The sequence below is a fragment of the Corvus brachyrhynchos genome, unplaced genomic scaffold (assembly GCF_000691975.1).
Source record: "Corvus brachyrhynchos isolate BGI_N302 unplaced genomic scaffold, ASM69197v1 scaffold14, whole genome shotgun sequence".
NCBI lineage: Eukaryota > Metazoa > Chordata > Aves > Passeriformes > Corvidae > Corvus > Corvus brachyrhynchos.
Window position 1 is genome coordinate 10,560,579 of NW_008239110.1, and position 19,221 is coordinate 10,579,799.

General features: G+C 38.4%; 1 protein-coding gene across 1 annotated transcript in view; it reads right to left on the bottom strand.

Annotated features, from left to right (window-relative positions):
* The window catches only part of FRK (fyn related Src family tyrosine kinase), a 48,704-nt gene extending 31,040 nt beyond the window's left edge, over positions 1-17,664 (bottom strand). Inside the window, exon 1 of the mRNA XM_008637936.2 lies at positions 16,801-17,664. Within this exon, the coding sequence (XP_008636158.2) occupies positions 16,801-17,231 (431 nt within the window). The 5' untranslated portion in view covers positions 17,232-17,664. The remainder of the gene's footprint in view (positions 1-16,800) is intronic.
* Between the last annotated feature and the right edge of the window lie 1,557 nt (positions 17,665-19,221).

Genomic DNA, 19,221 nt, shown 5'->3' on the forward strand with positions numbered 1-19,221 from the left:
CAGTCCTTGGGCAGCTCCTTTGCAATTGTATTCCAACAGAAACTCTATGATTAACGACCCTGTGAGCATCCCCTTTTGGGATGTGGGTAAGATGCTCATGACCAAGCTAAACACCAACTCTGACATAACACCTGCAATCTTTAACTTTCTTGGAAATCTCAGTAGATCTCTCACTGCTCTTTTGTTATCCCCACTGAAAACCAGCAGAGAAAATGATGTGGCAGTTTGTTATCCATTTCCTTTAAGGCTCACCAGAGAACAGTTTCCCACTTTTATCCTCTACCATTACTTAGATTTAATATGTACAAGAGCAAAGTCAGAATCTCCATGACAACCCCACAATGTCATACCTGAAGTCACTGAATTTGCTTTAATAACTAGCTGTAGCTGGGATATGGGGGGATTATTTCAGTTTCTCATTGAAGCTACAGGACACTGGAGGTAGGACAAGGCTAAAAGCAGAGGTCTGTAACATACTCTTAATTTCGTTAATGTTCAATTAAAAGCAAAAATCCTGAGGGCTGAGTCAGCTGTACAACCACGTATAGAAACTGTGATCATTACAATCGGAATGAAGAGGGAGGAAAGGGTACAAAAAATGCTGAGAAACAGCATGCAGAAATAACAGGATGAATAACAGCATATCAGTCACATAACATTTATTTTCAAAAGTTACTGAAGATGTTAAAATGGACAGCATAATCCTACCCTGGATCAGCACTCCTGGATCAGCACTTTGTGGCATAAGGGCACCTTGCTTTTCACTTTTCAGAAGTGCTTATCACTGGGATTTACTTTCTCATGCTAGGGTAAATCTCATGAGCCTGCTAAATGTCAACAGCTGAGAGGGTTTGTTGAGATTCCTGTGGTTCTCAACCAGAAATCTCCATTAGGGAGCAAATGGTGATGACAAAAAGGTTAGCTGGCTCTTCAGAAGATTAACTCAAGTGTGTTAACTGTGTCTGTAGTACTAGGCTGAGGAGAACAGTTTTCTCAACTGAGAAGAGCAAAGAATTATTGCAATTAGAGCAAAATTCTTGGGTGAGGACAAAAAAACCCCAGATAATATCTATACCAAAACCACATATATCGTAGTTTCTTCTGGAATGCAGAAAGCTTATGTAAGAGTTAAAACAAATAAAGAAAAGCTCCAACAGCATTATGAAGTTTACATTTTAAATGCCTCAAAATCTACTGTCATAGAAAGCTGTAACTGCACATTCAAGTACTTTGAATTTAGGAGATGACAATATTAATATTGCTTTCATGGCATCCACTCAGCCATTTACAGAAGATCCAGTGTGATACCATCTTTAATTACATGACCATATCCAGTGCTCCCTGCAGTGTTAATATGAATGCTGCTCACTGAATAGTTAAGTTACACTCTATTTTGTTTCATCATTGCATAGATAGAGTTCATTTACTGTTGTAAACAGTTTACATTGTTTAGACTCTGCTCTCAATGCCAGTTACAAAATTACATGAATGGATTCTTTCCTAGCAGCCTCTATTACAGTTCATGACTGTAATTTCCAAATGCTTTACAAATATTCATTAAATTCTTTTTATGGTGCTTTTCCCTTGTAATATACTTTCTGTGGTGGAGAAACAGCCCAGAAAGGGACTAAGGCAATAAGAAAATATTATAAGTATTTTCTACTAATTTTGGATTCTAACTTGAAAAGTCCAGGACCTGCCTTTCAGTGAATTTAACATTCTGCAGTATGTAGTAGTTTATTTGGACAGCAATAGGTGCTAACTTCTGTGCCACAGAAGACAAGGAGAGATGTACAGAAAGTTAAAGAGACAGAGAAAGAGACAGGGAGATCCTCCAGGGTCTTACTCAATTACTTTCATCATATGACCATCCTGTGACCACTTCCCTTACTCAGCACATGGAAACCTGAACAGGCTTGTGTGCAGCACTCTTCACTGCTGTGACCCATGCAGGACAAAGAGGACTGCTGAACCAGCTTTAATCCATGCCAGGTTTGCAGTCTGCTGTGGGTAAAGAATAGTGCAGAAGCCGGAGCAGAAGTTTACCAAGGGAGCCACCAGCAAGTCCTCTCTATGCTGACAGGAAGGCTTCAAGCACTTTTGGGTTTTCCCAAAATACCAGAAATAGAGAATGCAACTGTCACATTTTAATGAATATGTTCAGTTATTACATGTAAAGTCTAATTGTATTTTCAAAACCTTGGTTATTTTGAAGCAAAGTTTTCTTAGATAGCAAAAAACCACGAACTTTTAGTGCAGCAATCTTCCCTACTAAATATCAAGCCCTTTCTCCAATGTACACGAACAAAATATTTCTTGTATTGTTCTGAGCCACGTTTTTTGCTTTTAGGCAGAGAAAGAGGCAGCCCATGCCTGGTATCAACCCTGGAAAATTCACACCCAATCAGGTAAAGACTGGAAAAATTAAAAGCAACTAAACAGGCTCTTCTGATAGAAAATATTAGGTTGTTTTAATTATAAGACTAATGAAGTAATAGCATTTCTTCAAGAGCTGATTTTTAAAAACATTAGGAAATATCACTGCAGAGATTAAAGCCTTCCAGATATAACATAGTTAAGAAACAGATGTGCTTTACAAATGATGAGCTGTGTGCATTAAGGAGAGTGTGGGAGATGAGCGTTGGCTGCTTCAGTTTTTCCCTATATAGTCTACAGTGAACATGATGACAGTTTTCAGGGAAAAAAAACAAACCAAACCAAACCAAAAACCAAGGAAAACACAAAACAAAACAAAAACCCAAACAAAACAAAACAAAACAAAAAAAACCCACACGAGGTAAAACATACCAAAACCAGAAAAATCTTTACTCTGGCTAAAGCATGAAGATGAACATTTGCAAGCAAGATTCCTTTCAAGAGCATTTTCAAAAACACAAACCTTCCCAGATACGGCATAAGAATCTACGCAGTGAAAAGTCAGGGATTTGTCTAGGGCTTCCAGACTTCAATTGGGCAGAATCTAGAAAACCTAAGACTGGGTTTCAGGCAGAGCCCTTCCTCCTTATTTCTTTCTACAGGCATGCCTGGGATCATTTTTAATTCTGTCTGTCTCTCACTGTCATTTATTATCAGATACTAAAGGATACATGGAAGGACAAAATTTAAGAGGAAGGAATTTAAAGTTAATGATAAATGGTAAGGGAAGTCATAGGACATTGCAGGAGGAAGGGAGAAAACAGGACAGTAAAAATTCAAAGCTGTGAGGACCATAGAATACTAGCAAGTGGATGGATTGAGAGAAGAAAGTCAGAGTTCGTAGGCAATGATGAGAAAAGAAGGACAAAGCTGAGGACTGCATTCAGTGCCCAAGGGCTATAGCCTGCTGCTGAGCTGCTGCACTGCTCAGCAAATGCTGGTTTCCATCTTACTCTGCCCCCACAGAAAGTCTGGCCTTTGGCAGCCATTCCAGTCCTACTTGGGAAAACAACATTACAGAACATCTCTTGAAACAATTTCACAGACTAACTCTCACTGTGAGGATTGCTCTATACAGATCTTTTCTCTTTCTCAGTTCATCACACCACTCTTTCTCGTACTTGCCAAAAGAATACTTTAACATTAGTTTTCATCACATATACTTATTGTCTAGAGATCATTGCTTTAAACCTCATTCACCAAAGTACGATCAGCAAAAAGTGACTCGGGGCAGTTGTTAAAAAACGTTTATGTAACAACACCCTTCTCTATCTTAATACGTTATTACATAAGTAAATTATCTGAGATCTTAACACACTGCAGACAGTACCCGACTTGGACTTGAAATAAAAAAATTGTTTAAATTGTTTATGTATAGTGACGCAGCACAGTTCTGATTACCTATTTACCTCAATTAGAATCTAGTTCCCTCCAAGTGAAACCAGAAATTCAGGTTTTCAGGAATGTTTATGTCAGGGCATCACCCTTAACCTTTGGCAACTACAATGAATTTTCTTCATACGGAGAGAACTGAGTGATGTATAATGCTCAGAACCCTGTTGAATAACTTATCACAAACTAAAAGGAAGACTATATTGTGTTCACTGTGTGTGGGACTTGGAGCTTCTGAGTCTTTTCACGGTCACAGTGGATGGATTAAGTTTGTTTTTCTTTTTAAAGAGAAAAACATAGAACATGTGAATAGTTGTGTATCAAATAGTTGTGTAAAAAAAAAGGCTCATTTCTACACTATGTAAGCAGCAGAGATCTATCAAAGCAACAGAACAGCACTAGTTTATGTTTTTAAAAGTCTGTCTGTATGTTTGAAAGTGACTGTCTGTAGCAATACGCTCTAAGTTTCGCTGTATTTTCCATACTTTGAGATCAACACTGTGATTTTTCTTTGAATAACCATTACAGTGTGAAATACAGTTTTGGAAAATAACAGATCCCATTTTTCTCTTGGCTTTTGGATAACGTTTTCTTAGCGTTCTTGTTAGCAGATATAGCTGACTGGTTGGTGTTTTTCCAGAAACAGTAAATTTATGTTAGACTTGAGAGAGTTTTATTGATGAGATGGCAGAATATAAGAGAAGATATGAGAAGAGGCATCAAAATATTACAGTTTAATTTGGGAAAGTACTCAATTTGAATAATTTTAAAATTTAAAGGGGTTTTGTTTCAATTTTCAAAGGGAGGTTCAAAAATACATAACATTTTTTTTATTTTAATTTTGTTCAGCAATGATTACATTATCTGAACACAAGATAAAACCAAGCAATACTCTTCACTTTATTTCAGGGAATATTTTGATTTCATGCAAAGCTAAAATGAAAGACTCTTGATAAACCTCTCTGCTTCTTTCTTCCAGGAGAAAGAAGACATTTTTCCCTTCTCCTGTCCCATACTTATTTGATAATGAATGTGTGCACTAGAACACAAGTGATAGGTTCATCCACGTAAAAGGGGACCTTTAACTAGAAAGAGGCGATTTAAACTTATGTTTGTAATATATTATAGTCACTATCCTGCTGGAATTTACAATGTGCATAAATGCTTAATTACAGTAATATGGAAAACAGCACTTTAATAAACAGAGGTAATATTTTGGAGACTGAATGTCTATGAGCTTACTGCCAAAATTAGGCAGAACTTTTGCTACCATTTCTTTGTAGCAAGACGAGAAATTTCAGGTTATTGCCAGAAAAAAGTCTTTATACTTCTAGACTGAAGGAGTAGATTCACCATACTTTCATTATGCAGTGCCTTTAAAAACAGATGGTTTCAATTTTACTAATCACTGACAACTCGACTGTAACACTGAACAGTAGCTTACTCCACACAATCCCAATGGCTGCAAGGTTACCATAGCAAATGTAAAACTCCCACCTACCCTGGCAGACTGACCTTGTGTGTATCTGAGACCCAAAAGGAGCCCCAGGTTCCACTAAAAAATCACTGGGGCGGAGATGAAGAAACTGCAGGAGATTACTGTCTCATGTAAAGAGGGCAAAATGGACTCCGAGCCCCTAAAGCCTGTTTTGGTCCAAGAAGTATCTTTGGTTTGTGTTACACCATTGTTTTTATAAGAAATAGCAAGCTGTGCCCTAAATAAAGGGCCTGTCAGGGCTTCACAGGCTTTTACAATAAAGTAACTGTGTGGGATTGTTTAGATAAAGAAAAATTCAACAGTGAGTAAGATAGTTTAATGGCAGGCATTTCCTCTTCCAGTCTAAAACAAATTTACTGTCTTGTAAACGTAAATACCAAGATTACTTGTGCATTAGTCTAAAAATCTGTGACACGTTGTGCGTAAACCTTTCCCAGAAGGACTTTGGTGGGCCATGACCGTACTGTCACCTGATTGTGTCGTAAGGGATTACGCACAACATTACATTCATTTTTCAGTAGTTGATAATGGCAGCTGACCGTGCCACAAACAGAAATTGATTTGCTCTGAGTCTGCTGCAGGATGACAAACCATTGCACCTTTGGCTACTCTTGCACTCAGTAATGACTGGAAGTGACTGTTTCTTCTGTAGGAGTAGTATTACCAGGCCAAGCACACGAGTTGTGGAATTTAGAATAGCTCACCCAATACTGGTTTCACTGCACAACAGGAGCAAAAGATAATAAACCAGTAACCAAATCACAATCTGATAGGTTAATTTGCGGAAATATCCATAAATTAATCTCGTTTTGTGAGTGCCCGCTTCACTACTGTGTAATTAATTTTAACATTTGTATTCATTCTCCACAATATTAGTCATCTGCATGCTGTATTATTTAATCTGCTCTGAAGTTCTTCCATATGAGAAAACAAACAGTAGGTGAAAGTGATATCATATTACTTTTTGTGATGTTTCAGTTACATAAGTACAATTTAAGAGACTAAAGTCAATCATTAATGTTTGTTCTCTGTTGTAGTTTTGCACCTGGGTAAGGGTTCCATTGCATTTAAAGCTTGTTCTGATACAACTACTTGCATTTGGAGTCAATGAAAGGCTACCACTGTTTTTAACACCCATTGCTTTGGGATTCAGGGTGTGAAATACAGCCATATTATCACCTCTTTAAAAAACCCTCAAACTTAAGATGTGTTCTTGAGATCCTATTTCTGCTGCATAGAGTCTTTCAAATAATACTGTAAAATCTTGCAACAATGTTAGTAGTACCTGTATATGTTTGTACTTCTATACTGACATAATATTCTGTAAAAGTAGCAATAACTGTGCTGTTCATAACCGAGGAACAAAGCGGAAATCTTGAGGTAGCCTTAATGTTAGCACGGTACAGAGAACACAAATAACATGAATTAACACTAAGGGAAACTCAAATAGACAAGAAAATTTTCAGTCATACATTCATTTAAACCATTACAGCTTCCAAAAGCACTCAATTGATTTTCTTGAGAAAATCATTCCAGAGAAATTATTTTCTTTTCTCACAGAGAAACTCACCTCAGTACAGAAGTAATAGACAAACCCTGGGAAGCAAAAGCCCCCCTGTGCCTGCCCAAGACACTGGTGGCAGAGCAGATATCTCCATCCATTTTGTGCAGAGCTCTCTCTTGGACACTCACTTGGGTTCACATCTTCTCAGACTATTGCCAGCAGTCTGGTGGATTTGTGTGATCTGTTGGGTCAACTTTCAGTGGAGGACAACCAGAACACTCTGTCCTCAGAGGGATTCCGAAAGGAACTGTGCAGTCTGGCACCCTCAGGTGACTCTAAGCCAAATGACAGAATGGTTTTCCATGGAGGGACACATTTCTTAAATAAAGGGTCTCTCAGCTTTCAGACTAACCTTGTCAGGGTGACAGATGGGAAGGGTGACATACTAAAGATACCTTTGACTTCCAGAAGTAAAGCTGGAGCACATCGAACTCCATATCAGTGTGTGTATTTTCAGCCCAAGACACAGGATTTCTTTTGCAAGAGATCACATCACCATGTCAGAAAGGTATGTCGGCATCACAGGAAGTTTCTGGGTGATTTTTCAAGCATTTTAGCTCTGTAATAAGAACAAGATCTCACTTTCTCTTTTCTTTCCTTACAGATATTCAGAAAACTAATAATTATCTTTCCATTTTAATCAAGTTGTTATTCTGGAATAACATCCTAAACACCCAGGTTTACACCCTTATCAGTTGCACAGTCTGAGTTTTCCTGTCATTTCCTGATAGCTCATCAGCTAGTGTGACTGAGTTTATTTCTGGTTACTGTCTTTGTTAACATTAACTTGTCAGGTTTGGTGCCTGTGTGTCTCCCTCCCTTTCCTTGTTGGCAAAGTCCTCAGATAATCCTGAAAAGAAATGTTCCCACACTCCATGTACCCATCTCTATGAGTGCAATTGAGCAGCTCGTCCTCATCACCACCACCCTCCTCGTGTGTCCCTCAGGTTTCTCTGCGTGTCCGTGTGTATGGCTCCCTTCACTACACACCTTTAGAGAAGCAAAGACTCCTTCCATATTCCCTTACAGAAACGTCCACTAACTGAAATGATCAGTAATTTCAAAAGGAAAATTGAGGTTGGTGTGTTCTCAACATTTCTGAAATTCATGGTACATATTCATTCCAATATGTCAGTCTTAGATTTCTTTTTTTCTCTTCTTTTGCAGTGAGGTTTGAAAAGTTGTGCTGCAAAATTGTTTGTGCCACAAATACAGAAAAAAATATTATTAATTAAACTAGAAATATATCTAATTTAGTGAGAGAAAGCTAAGGAAAAATGCTTACCAACATTACTGCAGATAAATTTATAATGTAAAATATTATAGAGTACTCTGCATAGAAGTAGTGAAATGTCAGTTAGTGCAATCCTTTATGGAGCCATCACTTATCCTTAAACCACTGCTTTGTTTTTCCAGTTTTTATTGATTAGGATTAGTGTACCAGCATGAAATAAAGTATGTATTGCTACGTGGTTTAAATGATAGAGAAAACAAATGCTTTTTCATGATCAATATTTTGTTTGATCTTCTGAAAAGCTATTTCCAGATGATTTCTAGGCCTGTCTGGAGAACTGAAAACTGCAAAGATGTAAATTTCCATTCTAATTTCTTATAACACTCATGTTTTTCTTTACACAGATATGAGGTGAAAACCTGAATGTCAACATTTAAGAAAATGCTGATGAAGGATAAACTTCTTATGTAAAGAAGTTTAATTTTAAAGATTTAACACAAGAAGGGCCTTCAAATATCTCCTGTATAGTATTGTTTAAAAATAACTGAAAATTGACAGTTCCTCATTCCCAGAGCAGTAAATATATAATAATATTTTGTCTTTTTTTTTAAATATCACCCAATAAATTATATTCTTTCTCTGCTATGCATACCTTGCTTACATAGCTTGAAAAAGAACAAAACATTTTACTATAGAAAAACATCTGAGTCTGATGAAACATATTTTCTCTACTAACCTCTTTTAAAATTAAAGTGCAGGTAAATTTTGTGTCATCTAAACTATGCTGCTGGAAGGCTGCTCAGCATCATAATGTTTGCAATATCTGCTATAGCCTCATGTTAGAACATAATGCCTGCAGGATAATAACAGGACATATCCTGGGTTTAGCACTGCATCTTTGGTAGGGAGCAAAATTAACAGATGGATAAATCTGTGAGGGTAAAGTCATTGATGCCTGCAGCCTGGCTTGACTTAGAGGCATTAGTGTAGATGGGGCAGATAGGTGTGATGCGTAAAGGACCAGTTCCTGAACGGCACAGGGACCTGTGCAGTACTACCACTTCCTTTTGTGTCTATTTATTTTCAGCATGTCTTTTTTTTGTGCCACTCATGAGTAAGCAGTCAACCATCTAGAAAAAAAAAGCCAAACACTTGTTTAGAAATATATAACTTCCTGCAGAGATGAGAGGGTTTTTTGTGGGGTTGTTTTTTGTCCTAGTAGCTTGGTCTTTGCCCACTGACAGAAATAAAGAATTGTACGGTGTCAGCACCTATGGTTTTGCTAAACAAACTTACAATAGGTCTGTAATTAGACATGGCAGTGATGTACCCTTGATATTGCTTATACAATAGTTCCAGCCTTTGGTGAAGTACAAAAGTAAGAGACCAAAGTAGAGGGGCTTGTGCACTTTTCACAAAATCCTATCTGAAAGTAATGGGGGTAGAGGGAGCCATTGGTTTGACCTTGTAGGGTATCTCTTATGTTTTTACGTCTTAATCTCTTCAGTATGATAGAATCTTACACAAAGAAAGTCTTCTATAACCAACAGTGCTTTTCATATGTGACAAAATAATTCTTCACAGAGATACCTGACCTAGTTTGTTTAAAATGAGCTCAGCTTTAGGACTTCTTAGCCTAGCTGAACTGCTGGCTACTATTTCTCAGTTCTAAACCTGCTCAAAGATCACTCAGCTCTGCACGGCTCTGTATTGCCCTGGGCGGAGAGCCATCAAAGACAACTATTGAGGAAACATTGTACAATACCTGGAGAATGTTTTTGCCAACAACATTACTCAAACACAACTATTCTATGCTAGCATGTCGAATGTTTGTTCTTACTGAGTTGGAAAAAAACTCACCAAACAGGACTATTGAGTTGCTACAACCAGTATGAGGACTTTTTTTTTTTTTCTCTAAAAGGTACTGTAAAGGCCAACTGAGTTTCACCAAGTCTTAGGGAAAGCTAACTGGCTGTATTTGCAGGATGTGTTTTAAGGATGTTGGTTTTCACATGATTCATTGCCAGAAATTTCATAATAGGGTAATGAAAACTAGTAGATAATGATTAGAATATATAATGTTCACACTAATGTCAAACAAAGACAAGGTAGGATAAAATTTCTTAATTTCTCAGAATTTGAATGGATAAAGTCATATATATTTAGAAAACCACATTGCCAGAAAATTGGTGACCTTAATTAGACAAGTGTTCATAAACTGCTCATCTACAATGCCATAATTCCTTCCACTTTTCTAAGAGACACATTTTCTGGACACGGATATGCACATGGATGTATAAATAGTACAGGCACTTGAAAAAATTTGACCCTTCACAGTTTGGTAAACAATTTCCTTTTGTGTTCAGTATAGTCTTTGAATATTTAAGAAACGAACAGAAATTAAGTCAAAGTTTGATATGTGCTTGAAGACAGCACTGGAATGCTCAACCATAATTAAAGTAATTAAGTCAATACATTCATGGCCTTTTTGCAGTATTCCATCATTCAAATTCAAGAAAGGCACTTCCAAGTCAAAAAAAAAATCAAAAGCATGATCTAGCTTTGCAATACAGCCATCGTCTCATGGGACGATTGCATGATCTTAAAAATATCAGTCTTATAAACTTTATGTTCTGTGTGTACACATGTATGCACACACAAAAAAACACCAGAGATAAAGCATATCAATTGAAAGAAAAGATGGAATTTCACATGCAGCCTTTTCAATGTTTCATAGTAAATACGTATTTTGGTGATAGAGACTTTTTCTACAAAAAAAAAAAAATATATAAGAATGACTTTTGTACTTCACAGGTTCCAAGAATATGCAAACAATCTACCAATACTTTGTGTAGTGAGGTTAGCAGTGAACAACTTCTACAAGTTCATTTCAGTACAAGGATTAGTGGTGATTCTGGTGGTGTCCTTAGGAGTTTTTACTGTGACAGAAAGGAGAACTATGAGAGCAAGAGAGAGGGAGCACACAGAAACCACAGTGGATTACATTCAGTTTTCTGAGGTATTCAGTAGAATCTAAGGTTTCGCTTTTAAAAAAGCCTCTAGATATTTTGACTGTAAATACCACTTTGAAAAATGACCCACAGGAACCAATGAAACCCCAAAAGCCTCACTTTGCAGGAAGTCTAAAACAAGTCAGCCCAATGAAAGCTTTATTGTTCACTTATAGTAACTGAGATTCAGTCAATGTATGAAATAGTTAAAGCTGAGTCAGGCAACAGGAGGTGAAGGAATTAAGGAGATTGACAAAAAATAACCTACAAGACACGTCTACTTTCAAAAGGTTGTTTAAAAAGCTCACTGTGGAATTGACTGGTGAAATTTCATTGATTAGGTTTGGGGCTCAGTTTCCACCAGCTGGGAAATACCTACATAAGGTATAAGAGATAAGAAATGTTTTCTAAACTGACAAAAGTTAAAAGTAATTGCTATGATCTCCTTTGACCTAATCTACTAGGAATTTGTATGAATTTGCTTCCCTCAGCAGAGCAGTCTTGTGTCAGTAATGCTGGCATGAACACATGGAATGAATGATGGCCAATGGCACCCTGGCCTGTTCTCAACAATAGTGTGGCCAGCAGGACCAGGGCAGTGATTGTCCCTCTGTACTCAACACTGGTGAGTCCTGTGTTCAGTTTTGGGCTCCCTCACTACAAGAAAGACATTGAGGTGCTGGAGCATGTGCAGAGAAGGGCAATGGAGCTGGGGAAGGGTCTGGAACAGAAGGAGGAGGAGCAGCTGAGGGAGATGGAGTTGTTTAGTCTAGAGGAAAACGGGCTCAGAGGGAATCTCATTGCTCTCTACAGCTGCCTGGAAGGCAATTGTAGTGAGGTGGGGGTTGGTCTCTCCCAAAAAACAAATGACAGGAAGAGAGGAAAAGTTGCACTAAGGAAGAGAATTGGCTGTTAGAAAAAGTTTCTTCATTAAAACAGTTGTCAAACATTGGAACAAGCTTCCTGGGGAACTGGTGGAATCACCTTTGGAGGTGTTCAGAAGACATGTGGATGTGGCACTTGGGGACATGGTTTAGTGGGAAACACAGGGGTGCTGGGTTACCAGTTGGACTTGATTATCTTAGAGGTATTTTTCAACCTCAGTGATTCTGTGATTTTATGATTGTAAGTTGACTTTCAATAAAGAGCCAACAGGTCCATCAGGATAGCAGGCAAGAGCCCTCTCTACACTCCATCTTTCCTCTAACAAAAAAAAAAAAATCATGTCACTCCAGCAGTGAGGTGTTTTCTTTTATTTTTGCTTCATTAAAATTAACTGTGCAGCTGGGCTATATTTTTTCATCCAGAACAATTTGCACTATGTCATTTTCTTGTTTAGTTTAAACAACTGGCAGTAATAAAACAAGAGCAGGTGAATGTGTTACTATGGTTCCTGTTTGTAGTGCAGAATAACAGACACAGAAAAAGAGCACAGAGACAGGAAGGTCACACTCTTTGCCAAGACGATTTATCTTTTAATTCCAATTCTGGTATTTGTCAAGTTATTCTCTCTGATCATCCTTTGTTGGATGTGCAAATTAAATTATATGATTTTATCTCCAGTAGCGTTTTTTGTTTGCCTTTTTCTAAGTGTTATGTGTCTAAACACAGAAAGAAGAGCATTCCAAATTCATTGGATGCAGCAGATACAACCTCATTCAAACTACCTTAGAAATGAAAAATCTGTCTGGCTCATGGTTTTGACTGCTACCTGTGACACAGAGAAAACAGAAGTACCAAGTGCTCTTACAGTTGCTAGTTTATCATTAGCATAGTTTGTGTCTGCTTTTGGTCAGATATTATTTAAAATAATGTTCTCATGGTACCAGATTTATTTCCTTGTGAAGAGAACGTTCACTATGTGACTAGGGTTTGCCAGATGAACACTTCAACTCCCCAACTGCCTTGTCCCACCTACCCCAGGTGGGGCCAGGAGAACACACCTGTCTCCAGAGACACTACAGACAATTCCTTCACAATCTCTCCACCTGACAGGTGTGTACTTCTTGGATGTATTTAATCTTGTGCAGCACATGTTGGGACTGAAATGCTGCAGCAGACAGAACCCAACCCATGGATTTACCATTTTTATCCTCTATTCACACAGATTGTTACTAATTTCATCCAAGTCATCCACCTAGGAAGGGATTGCTCAAGCCAAAGGAAGGAAGTAAAATGACCTTTTTTTAAACAAGAAATCATGCACAAATAAGAAGTGTTTGACTCTTGGCACAATTTAGTTCTATTATGTAATATAAATATACTAGCAAAACATAATATAAAAAATTCTCCCTTCAACTTTAGCATACAACTTCTACCAATAACCCTTGGTCTGAGGATAGCAACACAGTAAATAAATTTCATTCTTTCTCAGTTCTGACAGCCAAGGATACATGAAAATGGCCTTTGTTATGAATAGTGTTTATTTTTTGTTTTCCCCAGATGAGATGTTGCAAATGTTTTCTGCCCTTTCCCCCAGATATTGATCGACCTTATCAGCTCTACCTCAGTCGTATCGGACAGTCAGAAATATCCAGGAAAAAAAATTGTTATCTAAAGAATTTTCTCACTTTCCTTCTTGCTTTACTTCATTGTCTTTTTTACCAAGGAAAAGTAAAAAAAGCATGCCTTTGTCCCTGATAAAAATTCACAGAAACTTCAGCAAGGAGACAAACTGGTCCACTGCAGCACTTGCTGAGAACAAGCAATGACCCAGCATTATTCTCTGCCAGAACTGATAACACAGACCCAGATGGACTATCTGATCTCTAACTGTCCCTATAATAAAGACCATGTCAATATGTTGATAAAAGAGGGCCAGATATATTTGCTTGCTAATACCTCTGAAGGTCACAGGCAAAAGAAATTTGACTACCCTGCAAGCAGCTTTCAAGTTTTTATTGGCTAAGCGTAAAGAGTGGCCCTGTCATCTCTCACTGTAGAACCTTTTGTGTCCCTCTATTCCTTTGTTTCAGTGACTTTATCGAGTAGCCATGCATGCATATGAATGCAATATTTAAAATAGTTTCTACACAAACATGCGGAAATCAGCTGCTAAAGAATGTGATTGGTTTGGTTTTCTTCCCAAGCTTCCTAAGAGTCACACCACGAATAAAGTCTGTTTCTCAGAACAGAATAGCCAGTGTTTATTTGTCTAATAAGATGGAGATGCAATCCAGAAATAAAATTCCTGTTGTCTCTGCAGATGTACAGAAGCTGGCTGGTGCTACAAAATGTGCATTCAGTTAGGTCAAAGACTGTTGATCAACTGTGCCTGGCAAATATTGAAAGCATAAAAAATACACTGCAAATATATGGTAAATGTGCATTTTGGCAGGTGAACACGAGATTGTAAGTCTTCCATTCTTTGTCAGTTCTGTGCTGGAACCACAAAGGACTGCTATACAGGATGCAAGGATGCATTAGAAACTTTGCCTATTTCCACAAATGGCTATATCATGGCCATGAAAAATTGGCCAACGCCAAGGGGAATTAAAATCAAAATAGATGAGAGAAGATAAACTTAGGTCAGGGCAGAGAGTATGATTTAAGCTTTGAATTTTCATTAAAGAGACATTAGAACAACTTTTTTCTAATTGCAATCTTTAAGGAAAACAAAGGGTAGTTCTTTAAGCCATCATTACTCTTGTTCTTACTGTTGCACTAGGATAACAGAGGTGTGAACTACAGAGGGTGGGTGAAAGGGAATTCTTGGAGGAGATTGTAGCAAGGGATCTCCCAATTTAATACAAGGCAATAAAAATCCTATCCATGAGGATGAAGAGCTAAACTGGAAATGTTCAGCAAAGCAAAGAGGTCTATATTTTGGCCATGTTTGAGTTGGGATGACTCTCCAAATGTCCTGTAGAGGTCCTTTCTAACCTCAGTTAGATTATTGTTATATGTGTGTGTGATGATAGCAGAAAGTCTTATATATATATATATGTAGATCACTAAAGCCAAGTGAATTAGAGAGAAATCTGAGAAAAGACAACATGTTTAGCCAGATTAGGCTTGCTGTGAAATTAAAAGCTCATTTTGGAGAAATTACTTCATCTGAGAGCTGGGGAAACTCTTCATTTTTTCCTCTCCAGTGTTCTACCAATCTATAGAGAAAAGTGTTTTCTTGTAACTTAGTCTTTACTATAAAGGGAAAAAGGTATATAAAAAAGTAAAAAAACAATAAAATTGATTCAGTAACAAGTAAAAAACCAGAGGTTATACAACAATGCACTTTGGCAAACTTAACTTTGTATTTGAAGCTCTAGATATAGAAAGATAAGGACCTTAGGAGCTGAGACGTTGTAAAACTGAGAAAAATTACTTTGAAAGTATTAACAGCATGAAGAAATCTGATGACTTCTAATAAAGCTAGCTCTTGAAAGAGAGCAAAGGCCAAGCTGAGCAGAATTAGAGCCTACCGCCATTTATCTAGTGATTCAGAAAATGCCTTCTCTGCAGATTAATTTCTCCAGTTGGAAGAATTTTTTTGAACATGACCATTGAAAATGTTGTCTGGCTGAATACAGAAATAGAAACAGCTGGTCAGACTCTAGAAACTAAGGTCTTCAGGTTAGAGATTAATCTTAGAGTTGCCCTAAAATGCCTCTAGCACAAATCCTACAGCTGATAAAAGACTGGCATAATCATATCTGAGCCAATTTTCCTAGCCCATTGCAGTACAGTGGGCAGATCAGGTCAGAGATGATGTTCCAGGTCCAAACGAGATTTAACTAAAAAGCTGCATCATCATCCCTCTAAAGCCAACATTAATTCCGAGACTAATAATGAATGTTGCTTATGCTGTTTCTTTGCACTGTGAAAATTTTTGCCAAAACATACCTTTGGAACTACAGTCAGACCTGGTTCAGCAAACACTGCTTCTCACTGCAACACACAGAAGTAACCGTGCAGCCCAGGCTGATTCAGATCTCACTCATCATCACCAGGGAGCCAAGTAACTGATTCTGTGTGATTCCTGATCTATTTCAGAATATTTAATAAGATCTGGCATGTTTCAAAGGGGCAGAAGAACATGGGATGGATAATTAAACTCTGTAAAAGTTTAACAACTTCATTTGTACTCTGTTGCTATATCAACTTTTGCTCTTTGCAATACTTGCTGTAGTTAAGTTTGTCCTGAGAGTAGAGATTTGCCTCCAGGGAAGATGCACATAGTCTAGAAGAAACCATAAGAAACTTATCTCTTAGAGACTCACCCATCATTCGGAAGAAAATGGAAAGGTGCAAAGGTAGCTTGCTTTAACTGATTAACTGGTAACTTTGTAGCTGTTTAAACTGAGCACTGTTCAGGGCAGGGGTCATATATTTTCACTCTCTGGGTAGCACAAATAAAAATAATGAACCATCACAGCAGTAACCAACTTGACCTTCCCAGATGATTTTTAAACAACTGATTAGGGTATACCACAGAGGGAAATTATTTAAAACAAAATAAAACCCCTCCACACTCTTCCTTTGGTAATTTATTTTCCTGTGACCACGATGTCTTTTCCTTGCACATACCAACTAGTGCTACCACCTCTAGGACCACCAGAGGTTGAGTGTGGCAGGGCACAGCAAGAGAAAAGGCCATGACCTCCTGTCCCAAACCTATCTAACATAACAGAAAAGAGCCTCAGTTCACATTCCGTGGGTTACTCACGGCTCAGCTTCGATGCTCTGGTCAGCAGCTATGTAGTTGGCAGGGATGTAGCCCGTGAGCTTGTGGCCAGGACAGACTGACCCCGCTGGCAGGAGGAGCCTGGCGTACCACCATCCCTCATGGGATGCATTCAGCACTTCCAGCTTATCGCCAGCTCGGAAGCTCAAGTCCTCCTCAGTGCGAGCGTCGTAGTCGAACAGTGCCACAAAGTTGCAAATGTTTGCTAGATCCTGGCCAGGCAGCGGAGGTAAAGGTTTCTCTTTAATCTTACTCTCTAGCTCCTTCTGTCCTGCTTGGAGATCAGGTTTTACCACAGCAAGGTTGGCAAAGACTTGGCCTCCTTTGTCTTCCTGCTCACCATTTCTCCCAAAGAATAAGCAGGAAAGGTAAGGCTCCAAACAGGGACAGTGTTTCTGGCAAAAGTTTCCCATCCTGATTCTTTGTTCCTTCCTCTGCTTCTGCTTTTCTTTTGCTTTTCCTGGTTTCAAGACCTTTAGACCAATTTTTGCCCCATCCACATCTTAGCTTTTTGCAGACTTCTTCTCCTCCTTCTCCTTTGGCACAAAACGAAGCAGCTCTTGGCACAGCTGGAAGCTCCTCTCTGGGTCCCACGGAGAGCTCATTACAGACGACTCCCAGTTAGGGAGTGAAACCTGAGCATTCAAGTGCCAGCACACGTGTGGAGGGAATTTCTCACTTCCTCTTCAGAACAGGAAAGCAACACAACAGCTGTGCTGAGCTCTGAGAACAGGAAAGTGTGGAGCCCCTTCTGTTACAGCAAAACAATAACGTCAAAACATGTAAATAAGGGAGGCTTTTCAATTCCTTCTGCTGGGGATGGGTGTTTTCTTATCTCAGATGTGGTCTGGTCATATGACCAGTGGTGAATGTCTGTCTTGGCAATGATTAACCAAACTGACCTGCCTGCTTCTTCAGCAGTCTGACGTGGACAGCTTGAATGAATATTTCTTTTTGTTTCCTGGTTTCTACTGGTTTCAGTTTGTAGTGGGAAGCCTTTGCTCACCTGAGACTGGCAGACGCCCTCACGGGGAGTGCACCTGTGGCTCCCGCCCTCACTCACACCTGGGCACATTCCCTGCCAAATACCTGCCCCTCAAACCAATCCACTGGCTTTTCTTTATTCAGCTGGGATGGGCTCTTTTTACAAAGAAAACCAAATACCTGTGGCTTACAGTAATAAAGCAGTATATTTTAATGCATTCCTTATTCTGCATTTTAAGGAAACCAAGGCACTAGCAGAAAGCATTTCTCTAGGTGGCTGTCTAATTAGATAACCCTATATAAAAATAATGGCTGTTTTCCGGTCACCATGTAAACAATGACATTGCATTGACCAGTATATTCCCATTTCTAAAGCATCTCTAACCCAGCATATAGACCAAGCATGGGTGTCTGATACTGCTGTGGCAAAGCAGGCTGAAGAATTGGCTGCCATATCTCAGTGGTGCAACCCAAGATTTGTAACTCCTGGAAATTGCCACAGCCTCGAGGACACGCAGTGCTTGGAGCAGGAAGTGCAGGAGATAGCCTGTCTGCACATAGTGGTGGCCTTTCAGTAAGAGACAAACTCTTACAGATCAAAGTCTATTTATTGAGATCAATCAAAACTCACACATAGACCTATAACTTACCAGTGATCAAAACACCTGAGTCAAATATTTTTGTTTTCTTTTCTTTTTTTTTCTTTTTTTTTTTGGTCAGGAATATGGTGCTGTTTTCCAAAACCGGTTATACATCTCTCAGTTCCATTTAGAGCTGCTGACTTCTGTTCTACTTTACTAGAAAGAACATAACTAAGTAACAGAAACCAAACTCGCTTTCATCATGGCTCTCATGCATTTGAATGAGGAGACCAGTGGCAGAGGCAGAGGGCTACTGGTGAACTAGGCACTGTGGGATGACTAAAAGATAGCTCCACTGAAAGTGATAGTATTAATATCAGGTGCATCTCCACTGAAGAGGAATGGGAACTGCTTGCACACACTTTCGCAACACTGAAAAAGAAATTAAATAAAGGCCATACCCATTAAAGTACCATACCCATTAAGTTATCACTAAACCTCATCATCTTTTGGGTCTGATAAAGAAAAGGTATGCTGATTTTGCAGGTTATGATAATCGTATTTAGCTTCTGAAGCACCACTGGAGATGATTTTTTGCCAGGAGTTATTAATCATTTAATAGTAAGAAGACAAATATCCAAGAGATATTTACTTTTCCTAGGTGTGAAAAACAATATCCAAAGGAAGGAAAAGCCTATATTGATAAAGAAACTATCTTCATTAGTCTTGTTTAAGGAATTGTCTACATTTACTGAAAGCAGAGAATATTAGAAACTACTACTAAGTAATCTGGTAGTTTTCATTTTGCATATTTGATTGACTTTTCCTGTAATATTTT